This window comes from Aedes aegypti, chromosome 1 (genome assembly GCF_002204515.2).
Source record: "Aedes aegypti strain LVP_AGWG chromosome 1, AaegL5.0 Primary Assembly, whole genome shotgun sequence".
Taxonomy (NCBI): domain Eukaryota; kingdom Metazoa; phylum Arthropoda; class Insecta; order Diptera; family Culicidae; genus Aedes; species Aedes aegypti.
Genome location: NC_035107.1, coordinates 85,932,705 through 85,947,288, shown reverse-complemented (window position 1 = coordinate 85,947,288; position 14,584 = coordinate 85,932,705). Strand labels below are relative to the sequence as shown.

General features: G+C 36.5%; 1 protein-coding gene across 4 annotated transcripts in view; it reads right to left on the bottom strand.

Moving 5' to 3' along the window:
* The window catches only part of LOC5576594 (protein Mo25), a 54,760-nt gene extending 41,995 nt beyond the window's left edge, over positions 1–12,765 (bottom strand). The window contains exons 1-2 of one of the 4 annotated variants that reach the window (XR_002499814.1): positions 12,631–12,765; positions 493–749 (exon numbers count right to left, since the gene is read on the bottom strand). Coding sequence is in view for 3 of the 4 variants with exons in the window: in XM_021841623.1 (XP_021697315.1) it covers positions 493–621 (129 nt within the window). In the remaining variant the exon portion in view is untranslated. Of the gene's footprint in view, positions 1–492; positions 750–12,211; positions 12,341–12,630 lie in introns of those variants that run through there. The other 3 variants (XM_021841623.1, XM_021841633.1, XM_021841639.1) reach the window with 3 other exon arrangements.
* Positions 12,766–14,584: the final 1,819 nt, after the last annotated feature.

Sequence of the window (14,584 nt, the reverse complement as noted above, 5' to 3'; positions counted from 1 at the left end):
GCGATTGGCCAATTTAGGAACCGAAGTTAAATCTCTGGCCGAAACTGGTTCCGTTGGCCTATATTGACCAACGGGATTTTCAAAGCAAAAACATGATTATAGCTCAGTTTAGATATTTTACACTCATAATATGGATTGAAAGCTTTCATTTGACATATTTGTAGTATAAATACGGCTTCCCAATTAATTTTTATTGACATTTTCTCTTAGGCTGGCCAAAACCGGTGCTTTTACCCTATACCTTTTATGCAGGGCTCTTTCAAGCCTTATTCAAATAGTAGGTATTAAAAATGATCAGGTATTAAATACCTTAGTTTGGCATTTTGCAGCAATTTTTTTTCTGCTCGGGGAGCATTGCAGTTAAAACATAAAGTTCAAACTGCATTGATGTGGGACCGAGGAGGGGAAAGGAAACTCTTCACAACGTGTTATGCACGCGTTGTCTGACATGGATGAGCGTGATAATGACTACTAATTGAGGGAATAACTCACCAGATTTTTACTGACGTCCTCTTGTGCCTTTTCCGCCTTTTTATCGCCTCGTTCCAGCGAGTTGACCGCTTCCTTCAGTGCCTTCACGAGCTCCTGCGGACTTTTCTGCGATTTGCCAAAAAGAGGCATCCTGTCGGTTGGGGTTGCGGCTACTTCTGCTGGAAATCACGACTCTTCTCTGTCTCACTTTTCACTATATGCTGCTCGGTTTGCTTATTTTCACTTTTCAGTTGCGCCACTTCGGGTGATCACACCTACTAGGAGAGATTTTTAGGGGTAAATGGGAAAACTGATTGCTGCCACTACACTTCGCCCATGCCACCGGCCATGTACCCTTCGGAAACTTTGATGTTCGAGTTTGACTTCTTTGCACCGATTTTTTTTGTGGTTTTACTTTGCTGCAATTTATTTCCTATCTCTGGCGTATTTCATCAATCGACAGCAGAGCGGGTTTCACTGCGGCGCATGGTTGAGAGATGTGACGATAAAATTTCACAAAAGCACACGCGGTGGTTCGATTAGTAAGATAGCAATGATGACGAAGATCGAGGAATTTCCATTGCTTAGCGAGCGAGCGCACCTGCAGAGGGATTGGGCACGATTGACGATTGTGATTATGATGACCCCATCTGGATGCGGATCTGAGACTTAGCATCGTGAGTGGTGACTCAGAAAGACTGTCTAGGACTATTTGAGACGTCTCAAATTTTTCAGGCTTTGTAATTTGTAATTTGAACTTTATTATAAATATAATATAAATATTATTTATTATAAAGCTTTAAACAATTGATCAATGGAAATAAACTGATGAAGTCTAGATACCTTTCCTTTGCCCAAGCCCAAATGATTAGCTTAGTGAACCACTTTGTGGGAATAAGATTTTCCACAAATGATACTTAAGTCAGGGCAGGAAGCGACTGAGTCTTAAAAATTGAAGCTTCTGTGATTTCAACCTGAAAAAAAAGATCTAAAAAGATCAAACAGTAATCAACAAACGACCAAAAAAGGTCGAACGGGAATCAAAAAGAGATCAGACAAGAATAAAAATAAACAAAAAATAAACGGAACTGGATATAAGAGTTGTCATGAGGATTTATTACAGAATTCCACCTGACTAAGGATATTTCCAAGAGTATTCGTATTACTGTATGCGTTTTATGATTTTCTTCAAGAATTGCATCAATTTAGGTGTATTTCCACAGTTTCATTCAGATATCATTACAAAGATTTGTTTAGGAATTCATAGAGTTTTTATGGACTTCACAAAGACCTTTAAGAATTCAAATTGGAATACATATTTCTAAGCAATTACTTCACAGATTCCAGATGATGTTGTACATAGTACAACAGTGGCTTTGAAGATCCTTTTTGGGTAAAATATAGACTTTGGAGAGCTTCCATTGAAAATAGAAACTTGCATTAAAATGATGATCAAATCACTAAAAAGAAACCTGTTACCAGCCCTGTATCTCAGTCAGCATTGGAAAGAAGATGTAATTTTGTCAGCAGTCACTGTCCAAAGAAACCTTAAATGCTTACAATGGAATAACTGTTGGGGCCTGGGTAGAGTCCGAGGCTACAAAGCAAAGCCATGATGAAGGTGTTTGGGTTCGATTCTCGGTCGGTCCAGGATATTTTCGTAATAGAAATTTCCTTGACCTCTCGTACCTACCACACGATATACGAATGGCAACTTTGGCATAGAAAGCTCTCAGTTAAAATTGTGGAAGTGCTCGTTGAACACTAAACTGAGAAACAGGCTGTGTCTCAGCGCGGACGCAATGCCATGCAGAAAAACTGTTCATCACAGAAAGCCAAAAAGCTATAGACTACGAACCCCAATACATACAATACATTCACTGAAAATAATTTCCACATTTAGAACTACTAATCTATCGTCCACCACTTCAGTTGTATGAGCCAACCGAAAGTTCTAAGTTGAATAAAAACGAATCGATGACGTCGCCCTCCCCATATACCTTATGTCATATGTTGCAGTCATGAAAATGTCATGAAGGGATTCTCGCTCTCGGACGGTGGTAGCCTGATTTAATCATACATACCTCCCTATAAAGACACAACTGTGCTCACCTCTTCTAAGTACCTACACATGCGGTGCAAGTGTGCAGAAAAACAGATGTTGTCAGTCATAGATATACATACACGAACGTGATTCTAAGTTCCATTATGTGCCTTCGGTAAGTCTTTTTTTTCGCGAATGCAAAGGAAAGCAATATTTATAAATATAATTTCACTGCTGACTGACACTCGTGGTCGCTTATCTCTACGATAGAATTATGGTGCTAAGGTGTAGGCTTACTCCTCCCCACAACAGACACCACAATGAATGATGTACAAACCTTCGCCTTCCAATGCCGTATGTAGGATGGGGTGAAAACATTTTTTTCAATTCTTTTAAAATAATAATATGGAACGAGCTCACCATTATCAAGATTGACTATAGATTGGTATGAGCCTTCCTTAGTAGCGTGTGCGGCTACAAAAGCAAAGCCGTGCAGAAGGTTTCTGGATTTGATTCCTGGTCAGTTCAGGATCTTTTCGCAATGGAAATTTCCTCGACTTTCCTGGGCATAGAGTATAGTAGAAAGGCAGTCTCAGTAAGGTATCAGTTAATAATTATTGTGGAAGTACTCAATGCACACTAAGCTTAGAAGGAAAGCTCTGTCCCAGTAGGGACATAATGCTAAGAAGAAGATAAATTTGTCTTACAAAACATCCACGAAAAATAAAATAATTATAAATTTATCGATACCTATTATGAACATACCTAATAGAACTAAAGATAATACCCAATGATTGCTAGCGGAATATTGAACCCTTAGCTTCTCATGAGGTTTTCCAGAAGATTATTGAGAATTTGTGGCAGAGTTTTGAGCACAGCAGGATCTTGGTGGAATTTAGGATTTCCTAGCAAGAACCTGAAGATTGCTAGCAGCCAAATCCTGGTTTTCAAAAGTACGTTTATGAAATTTCCCGATTGAATCTCGAAGATCCATCTTGATTATTTTCAGCAGAATCTCAACGTAAATTGCAAATTTCTGGTGGACTCATGGGACTTCTATCAAGATCTTGAGAGTGTCCTGCAGAATATTGACGATAATGAGCGGGATCATTAGAATTCATAGACGACTTGTGAGAGTTTCCAGAAAATTCAGGCAAAATCTAAGAATTCTCAGCCGACTACCCACTTATATTTCATGCGGAATCTTACGGATTCTGAATGGGATCGTAGTTGGAGACTTTGAACAGGATCCTCAGCAAGATAATGAGGATTATAAACGAGATCTTGAGGATTTCTATGCAGATGCTCAAGATTCCGAGTGAGTTTCTGGGGATTATCTATTTGATCTTGAAAACTTCAAGCAAGTTCTTAAAGATTATGAGCGGAATCTAGACATATGTGACAAATTCCTGGGATTACTAACAAGATCATGAAAATTCATATCAAGAACCTAACAATTAGCAGATATATCTGAGGATTTCAATTTTGAGCCATCCAAATTTAACTAAAAAAATACCTGAAATAGTTCTCAATAGAACTATCCGAATAATCCGAAAGCGCTTTGTAGAGCCATTCCTGGGAGACGTGGACTATACATTTCTGGAAAATCTTCTAGAGCAACTCGTTCAAAAATCGATGAAAGAATTAGTTAAAGGAGGTGTAGTGGTGTAAATTATGGAAAAATCCCAGAATGAAATTCCTAAACTGCTAATATCAACGCAAACAGGGCATTTCTAATAAACTCTTTTAACGTGTCAAGAGATATCTTAACGAACTTACAAATGAAGACATTTCATTAAGATTATCTTAAGAAATTCACCATGAAAGGGATCTGAAGTGGAATTAATAGAGATATTCATGACAGAATCTTAGCAGAATCCGGCTGAACACTCTGTTAAACACATCTAGCCATCCTCAGCATTTCGAGCTGTGTAGAAAAGACGAGCTTTTTCATGCTCAGTACACGTTCCTGTGTTAAAAAAAATCTGAACAAAATTAAGGCGAAGAAGGCCGTCCTGGAGTTCTGTACGCACCGTTGATGATTGTTGCTAATTCATCTCACGATTTCGAATCAAAGAAAATCAGTTGGTTTTGCACTGACACAGCTGAAAAAGTATCAGCATATTTTATGCATGTTAGCGCGTACAGTACTTTTTCAAGTCAATATAAAGTATCAAGACTGAGTTTTATCATTTTGAAATGCATGCTGTAAAGTCATCATTGTTGCCAAAACGAATGACGGACTACTTAGCCTTAAGGTCGTTCATAGAGAAAACCCTAATCAAATTCCTGGAAAACTTATGAGGTGATTCTTTATGCTTTTAAGAGTAATGCCTCTACCTTGTGATTTTCTTCCTAGAGGCTTAAGTTCCTAGAACAATCGCTAATGGAATTCCGAGCAGAAATCCTGAGGAACACCCAATGCATATTTTGAAGGAATACTTCGAAAAACTATTATTATCTAACCGGAAATTCCTTTAAAAATATTTCTGTTTTTGTTTTCTAGTCAATGAATTTTAAGGTTTTCAATGCACTTCTTCAATAATTCATCCAGTGGTTCTTGCATCAATCTTTCTAGCAGTTCCTTCAAGGTATTCATTAATGAATTTTTCAAGAATTGAACCAGTCATTCATGTCTCTTACGAGTTTTCAGAGTTGGGTTTCTGGGATTTCTCCATAAATTCTCGCATAACTTATTATCTCGCCCTAAAAACCATTGGTAACACTGCAGAACACGTTTTTGTCTCCAGCATCAAAATACCTCTTTTTACTCAATAAAGGGTTGCTGAATCCATTTCCGTTTACAGAAATATCATAGCACGTCTAGTGTTTGAGATATTGGTTGTTGAAAATGCAAAAATTGACTGTTTCAGCCAACTTGCATGCAAGTTTGCCAGCTTGTGAGACAATTTATTTGCATAATTTGCAACAGAATTCAAACTTTATGTGTATAACAATACTTATCATCAAAGTTTATAATATTTTTGGTGCGGAAAAGTTATTTTTTGATGGTTTAGAAAAGTATTGTATTTTGCCATATAAGAGAAACGAAGAATTTTGTATGGAGACTGCAAGCATGTTGAAAAAAATCGGTTTAATCTAAATTTGATCGTGAAATTTTAACCAAAATATATCTAAAACGAAAGTTTAAGTCCTCTTTTGCATGCTTGGTGGATAAGATCACAAAAAAGTTTGATAAAATATGCTTCAAATTTTAGGTAAACATCAATAAAACCAATGTTTTATACAACTTTGGCGACCTGTAGCTAAAAATTGTGACGTGCTGGTAAATTTCTGTGAACGGCATCAGATTCAGCAAGCCCAAATCTACTAGAGATACATAATTTGATCCTTGAGACACGCAAACATGTCATTTTTGTTGCGCTGTGTAATCAAGTGTGTAGCTCGTTGTTTTTAAGCACATGAATGGACCAAGATAAAAGCTATCACCAGCGGTAGAGGAGAATCTCTTCTTCATCGTAGGATTGTGTAATTATATGTAAATCCATTCGTTTGCTCAGTAATAACAAGCTACACACTTGGTTACCAATGGACTTTAGGACGAGATCATAAATTAAGTGAGAATGCATCCAGTATCTTCTACGATTGTTCTCAGTTTTCAAGTAGAAAATTTTCTAAGGATACTTTCGGGGCTTTCTTTAGCGATTTTTTTTTTCACTGATTCTACCAGAAAAATCCCATGAAAATCCTCAAAAAAAAATTATTCTTATAAATTGCAAGAAAAATAAAAAAAACGTTCGGAAGATATTTTAGCTTTAGAAAATATCTGTAGGAGAGATCTCATATGATAATCTATCTTATGAGAAGTATTGGAAAAACTATCAAACAATACCTTCAGCTCCAAGTAATAGATTCACGATTTACTTGAAAAATTGACGTAAGATCTCCTAGAGAAATTGTGGGATTACCTGGAAAAATTCTTGTAGAATTCTTTGGGAGAAATAGAGAAATCGATGGTATAATTTCAGGATGAATTTCTAGAGGAAATCGTAAGAGAATCCCTGAGAGAGTATTCACAACAATACCTGTGGAAGTTATTGAAGGTATATGGCGTTGGAATCTTTTTCTTACAGTGGAACAACAAGGAATCGCGAAAAAAAACTCCAATAAAAAGAACAGAAGCTCCATGACGCTTCATTTCATAAGGAAAATTAAATCGAGAAATTAAAAGAAGTAACTCTAGAGACCATTTTGCCTGAAAGCAGTGCTGGTAGTATTCAAACGTTATAATAGTAGTGACTTTGATGACCAAAATTATCAAAATAGTGACCGAAAAGTGACTTCAAAACTACAAGTAATTATTACTAAGAATGAAAATATTTTCTTTGTGAATATTACAGTCTACATATTGGGTGAATTTAGAATGTAGAGCATTAGGCACAGTAATTTGAAAATTTACGAAACGAATATTAGCTTTGTAGGTATAGGTTACTATTCTAAATTTTTGATTTCAGTCGGAAGAAAATTCGTTGTTTATCGAATACACGAATCCAGAAAACAAACTTGTGATACATTTTTTAGCAAAATTGATGTTGATGAGAAACTTAATGCCCAAAATTAGTTGAAGATTTAAAAGTAGAGGCACAAAACGAATTACATGAAGCATTTTTTGAGGGATGACGGATATCTTAAAAAAGTGGATGAATTTCAGAATAATCTAGGAAAAACTCCTGTCGGAGTCCAAAATTCAAAAACAAGCAAAAAAACATTCAAGCTTAATTTGTGACAGAATTTCAGTAAAACTAAACTCTTTCTTCCACATAAACAGTTACTACAGAACAAAATTGATTTTTGACGAACTCGAGACAACCCATTTCAACATTTCAACAACGTTTCAATAAATGAATTATTGGAAACTATCATATCATTTAGAGACGTCTCGCAACCTCACGTTTTATATGTTCTACGACAATGAAAATGACTAATTTTGCATACTTAGATCATAAAGCAAACAGAAAACGATTAAAATCGTTTTTTTATGAAGTTTCTATTTATTAGATGCATAATTATTGCTGAAATTGATGAACAGGTGGATTTGAAGTTGTCCAGCAATGTTTAAGCATTCATTATAGAAAAACGTGATAGAAACGTGTTTTTTGTATAAAAAAACGATTATAAAACGGTTTATAAAAAAATGTAGAGCTTATTGCAAGCGTGTACTAGAATAAGGGCATAAGTCGCATGCAGGGTGTTGACTCAATTTTGTATGGGGAACATGGCCCAATTCGGACCTAGTAACAGTTTTTTGGCCATGTCTTTTCAGCACGATGAACGGCATGAAAATTTTTATGTTTTCGAGAAAGCCTGATTTAGCGCGCATACTTTTCTCTTAGAGAGTTTTGTGATATCTCCTGCCAGGACATGATTAGACATGTTTGAACAATATTCTACAAAAGGTTCGTATTGGATCAACCCTGTTGCAATTCGGACCCCCCATGTTCTAATTCGGACCACCCTATATTTTATCGTTTTTTGCTATGGTAATTATCTAATACCGATATATTTGATATCAAAACTTATTGAACTCGTTCTGTAAGCTCAAGCATAAAAAATAAACTCAATGCGGGAAAATTGTAATTTTAATTCGAGACAGAATTAGCTCAAGTAAAATGCGAAATTAATTTGAAAAACGTGTGTGAAATGGGGAACTGGGCCAAAATTATGTACAGTCAAATCTCAATAGCTCCATTTTAAACGGACCATCGTGTATGGGAGGTATCGAGATGAAGAGCGCATATTTTTTTTATTAATTTTGGAGCTTTTTGTTATTTTATTTTTTGTTTTTTTTTGTATCATATTGTCAAACTATTTAGGGAAGCTGTATCCAAAATAGTATAGATATGCTTTTCAAGTAGCTGATTTATTGATTACTATATTTTTTGATAGTCTACCGTATTTCTAAGATTTTTTTCGAAGACTTTTTCTTGACCTCAACATAAACAATGACACCATCGATCAATATTACAACTACCGTGATTCTCTACCAAGTCGAGAGGACTTTCACGAGAAAGAGCTCTTGGAATAGACTGAGTGCTCGTTTAAAATCAAGAGGTCCGTTTTGAACCATATCAAAAGGTCCGGATTGGACTAACACACAATTTGGGATTTTCAAACTAGTTGAGCACAAACAGTGCAAAGACAGATCAAAACCATATGGTCAAATGGAAGTTTAGGCTTGGGGGTTTCGATTATGAAATAACACAGAAACATTGGAGAATTATTGTCAGTTAAAGAAGCTTGGAAATAATGCTAAGTGACAGCAGACTAGAGCACTTCGAAACAACAAACTGATATAAAAATCAAACGGAAGAACTGAAAGGCGTTAAATGTATTGTGTTAGATCCAAGCCAGACGGCGGATAGAAAAATGGTACACACGATCTTTACATTTGCTCCAGTATTGAGAAATGCTTGATGCTCCGAATTGGACCAGGTTCCCCTACGATATAGGTACAAGAAGATACATATCTGACTATTTGTTCATAATGTATATTTTAGGCTTTGGGTCGTATGAGTAAACAGAGCAAAAGCTTTTACTTTGCTCAAATACACCTGTTGGATAATTTTCTAGAAGTCTTTTTTATGCTAGTATGATTGAACTGCGAAGAACTTACTTTAAAAGCTTGAAATTTCGTATGAATAAAATGCTCAAATCTGAGTAAATATTCAGAAAATCCTGAATAATCTAATAATCATACTCAGTTGAAATCTTCAAGCTCAAAAGTTAGATACTGAACTTCCTCAGAAATGATTTCACAAATTTCAGATATGAACGAAAATGTTGAAACATTTCGCTACCAGAGTATATCATATTTTTCCACCATGGAAAAAGGTCCTCCAGACATTTGATATTTTTTCAGGTAAAAATCCAGGCCTGAATTGCCGAACAACTTTCACAGAGAATTGCTTTAAATAATTCAACAGTGATTTCCCTCTAATGATTCTAGTATTTTTCCAGATATTTTTTCAATGGATTATCAAAGAAATTCCTTCAAACCAAGTTTCATGAATTTCTACTCTCTAGGGATTTTCTAGATCCCTAAAGAAATTTCAAGGAATTGTTCAAAACATCTTGAAGGAATTCTTGGAGTAATATCTTTAGTAAGTCCAAAACCGGACCAAAATAGAAGTGAACAGATAGATAAGGATGTAGGACTCTATGGCATGAACCGCTCATGATGACCGAATCCATTAGTAGGTTGCAACGATCGGTAATACTGCGAAGAAATCAACACATGAAATGCGATGAAAGCGGTGATGATTCTGACATTAAAAGTTCTGAAAGAATTGCAGAATTAATATTTAGTAATTATTAGAGGAATTTCATGTGGGATCTCTAGAATAAACACCAGAAAGGGATTTTATTGAGTTTATTCTAAAAAAAAGGTCCTGATAAAAATCCTGAAGTAACGCTTCACCACATTTTGAAAATTATAAATTCTGACGATTTTTACAGATAGTGAAATATAGTTTACTCTACTATGGATAAAAGCGCTTTTTTCAATGGTTAACTGCTATTTTGAAAAATTGATTACATTATGATTGTTAACTATTGTATTGCTGAGTTGACTTAATCGATAACTTTACAGACAATTAACTTGTTCGATTTTATATTATACTACTGATAGCTAAGGCCTAAGTTGTCCCTAACCTGTAGTAAAAATGCCCTGACTTTCCAGGTCAAAAATTGAATTCCCTGACTTTCCAGGCTTTCCCAGATAGTCGACACTCTGCGCATGGTCGATTTCTCTTCACCTATCTCGCGGATCATTACTAAAGGACCTATCTAACATTGAGAGGCTCTCTTTGTTTACTTTCTCTTTCATTAATAACTGAGTCACATTAACCTCTTCTGTTGCGTTTTTTGTATGAAACGCTAGTCAAGGAAATTGACTTTCGATCTATAGTGAAAAACTTCCCAAAATCTTTAGTATTCCACTGTTATAATCGAAAGAGAACGAGAGAGGAGAGAATCTCTCATTTGTACATAGGTCATAGTTATGTTCCGCGAGCTATCTTCTCTTCTGCGAATAAAGGTGACAAACTGAAATCTTCAGGATCAGGATACTAGACGGCGATGCAAACTTGCATCTTGCCACCTTTATTCACAGAAGAGAGGATCGATGAAGAAAAATCATGCGACTTACGCCCTTATTCTAGCACACGATTGATTTGTTGGAATTTCTAATTTAATTTCTGAAATGATTTCTAGCTTTGGAAGTCCTGGGCGAGTTTCTAACAAACTCTTTTAATTATTTGGTTGTTATTCCTAACCGTCTCAGGCTAATCCTTTGGAGTTTTGATAAGGTTCTTTCAGAAGGCAGGTTTAAGATTCCTTGTATAGCAACAGATTTCTTCAGAAATATCATTAATAGCTTATGCAGCAGGCCTGTCAGATGTTGGACCTGGTTTTCGCTAAATTTTATTAAAATATTTCGGCCCGATTTTTTTTCCCAAAGTCACTTTCTCAGAAGAATCTTCTTCAAAACATTTAACAGAAAATTTCTTTGAAAAATTTCCCACGGAAGTACCCAAGGAATTTATCCTGGAATGTCTCTAGGGAATCGTCAAGAATTGTTTATTTTTTTTTTACTCTGGAGAAATTTGTTTACGAATGATTGGAACAGTAGCTGCAGTATTTGCTGGTGTGGACCCTAAACGAAATTTTGAAGAATCCACGGAAATTTTATATAAGAAATAGTTTAGAAGAACTGCAAAAGTAAAACGACGTGGATAAAATCCTTGGAAAAAGATCTAGAGGAATTCAATGATGAATCCCTGATTTATATTATTGAGGAATTCCTGGAGGAATTCATAGATTCATGGAAATAATCGCTGAATGATTTTTGGATCAATTCCTGAGACAAGTCGTGGATTAATTTATGAAGAAGGATAACTTATAAAATAGACATAGAACTCCTTGAGGAAATCACGTGAACGAATTGCTTCAAAAATTCTGGAACAAACTTTTGAGGATCTTCTTGAACGAACTGAATGAACCTTTAGCGGCTCTGCTAAAGTAACTACTGAAAAAATGGGTGGAAAACTCTTTGAAGGAAATCCTGGAATGATAGCTGGGAAAGTTTTCAGGGTAATCCCTGTGGAAATTACTGGAGGACGTTGCGTTGGATTTTCTGAAGCAAATTCCTGAGAATATCGTTTAATCATCCCCTTGGAAAATCTTTGAAGGAATTCCAGATTGAATTCCTAGAAGAGTTTATCCCTGAAAGTATTCCAGAAGAAATCATTAAATGGATTCCTAAAGCTTTTCATCGAGAAATCTGAAGAAATTCCTAGCGAATAATCGCGTGAGCCTTTCCAGAGGAACCTGCAGCTGCTACAGAATTTTGCACTTGTGTTTAATGCAAGGCTAAAAAAGACTTTAGATGCCTTCTATTAAAATTAAGACCAAATCTCTATAAAGAGACTTACTACCAGCTTTGCACCTCCCTTGACCAAATGCTGTGCACGACATTTTCCCATCATTATTTTGCCACCTATTCCCCTTCTGCCATCTCAACCAAAGGAAGTAAAGCCTTATTCCTTTATTCACTGGAACCATAACAAACACCTATAGTTGTTTTTCACAAATGGTTCTGCTCACTTCCGCCTTGGTACAGTTAACCCGATCTGCTGGAACCTATAGCAGTAATTCACCCGGAAAACCAATTTCAACCTAATTCCTAGCCCGTTTCTCTGTGGCAGGCAGCTGAAGCTCCTGAAACGTAGTTTATTTTCCTCTCCTTTCCGCCCGTTTGCCAGCAAAAAATTGGCACAATCTCAGTCACTGGCGCTACCGAAGCAACAATAAACTACGTAAGTAAGAAACGATCGCGGTTCCTTCTTTTCATCATCATCCTCGTCCACCTTCGGCCAGAAAGAAGACGCACACACACTGATCACTTTTTTCCCGTTGCTTGCTCTCTTCTGTGAACAGCTTCCGAAGGTAAGGCCAATTTCCACTTCCACCCCAAAATTCTTCGTTCCGAGATTTTCAACAGCACTTCCTGCACAGTTCCCACACCGATCGGAATATCCTCACGTGATGATCGGTTAGGGAAAACACTTAGAATTAGCCTTCGATATGATTTGTACCACTGGAATTATACGGGAACGGTATTTTTCCTGATGCGCGAATAGCCAGCCCAGCCAGCCACACACAACACGAAGACGACTTTTCGACGGTGCGACGATTTTCGTTTTAACACTTTGCTGGCCTTTGCCTTTGCTCGTTGATGGATTTCTACAATAATTTTGACAGTTCGCTTTTGTGCTGCAGATGCTGCAGATTCGCTCTGCTGCGGACGCGAACGTGATGCAAGAAAAGTGCTGCCCGATGCAAAAGAAAAATCCCTCTCTCATACTGAGCAAGGGGATGTCTACTAGGGTGGTTCAAAACCCAAAAAAAATGCGTGATCCATCCTTTCACTAATCACATGTTTCTTCAGTGATATTATTGAGGATTTTGCCTACCAATAGGCAAATATAATGCGCCACCTTCCTAGACGTCGCTGGGGAAGAAGGAGAGAAATGTCGCTGAAAATGTTTGTTTATACGTCCAAAATTCAATTTTTCAACCCAAAAATTAGGTCATAATCAATTATTGTAATTTTCACGAATGATTAGACTTTCATGACGAAATTAAGAAGCTGCCAATAATGTACTGATGGTACACTTTCAAACACCATCATCCTCTCATCCTTGATTTCAGTCACTACCAGCTGGTTTTGACACAAGAACACGATCAGCTGGAGCATGGGAACAATGACGATGACTGTAAACATCGGAGGACCAGCTGGTTTTGTTGTGTTGTTGTGTAAAATGGTAAACATTGAGCCGGCCGGAGAAAACTGTCATGAACATCAGGATAGTTGCATGAGCGGCGGTGATCGAAAAGGGGCTGCGAAATCGAAGGCGAAATCTGAGAAAGACGAAATGCAGATCACTAAAGTCTAAGTGGTAAAAAAAATCGCAATCCATTGGCATAACCATTTTGATCCTTTATTCTTGCGATACGCGTGATCTCACAACAAAATGAATGACTGTAGTAGATAAATCAAGGTTCGTACCATCAGTGTACCAGATTCCGCTCATTTAAGGGAAGTTTTGTGTCCAAATGTGTATTATTATTTTGTTCAAAACTATTTCCATGTTACAATGTAGCTCCAAGTATAGGTAATCAGCGGCAAAATTAAAATAATTTAAAAAACTTTCATAAAAAATATTTAATTGCATTTGTTACTGCATCTAAGTGTTCCTATTTCCGCTTACGGTTCACAGATTTCGGTACGAATTTACTAAAAAATGGATTTTTTTCGAATTTTGTAATTTATTTTGATATTTTTTATGGTCAACCCATAGCTACTACTGTAATACAGAAGGCTGTATACTTAAAACGACATTTTGAAATTTTGTTTAATTTTTTGCATGAGCGGTTATTGGAACACATAAAAATACCTAGTAATCCAATAACCGCTCACGAGGTCTTGTGTTTTCAATATAAAGAATTATTTTATCAAATGAAAATAATGTTAGACGACTTGTTGAAATACTTCATGTAGCAACTTCGTTAACACGCACCATACATGATATCACATGATAATAAACATTTAGTAGTCTGATAAGTTTACATTTCTAATGGTTAAGGTGAAGATGAATCGAAGCCATACTTCAAATTTTCAAGAGTACAAATCTGGAGAACCGAACACTCGTTTGAGCTAAACACTTAATCAATTGGTCAACACCAGCTAGCGATCAATCGATTAAGTTTTCAGCTCAAACGGATCTTTGGTTCTCCAGATTTGTGCTCTTTAGAATTTGAGGTTTGGCTTCGATTCATCTTCATTTTAATGCAATGCCGTAAGGTGGTTCAGGGGAGATAAGGGTCTGAGTCCAAGGGTCATGTCGATGCACTGTTCACCACTTGAGCAATTTTAAAAGAATTGCTCAAGCACAGTGCATAGGCTAGTTTTAGCGGGTCGTCGTTGGTGCGTCATCGCCGCTTTCCCTGAGTTACCTTCTCAGGGGATCTGTTTGCAGATTTCCCCCT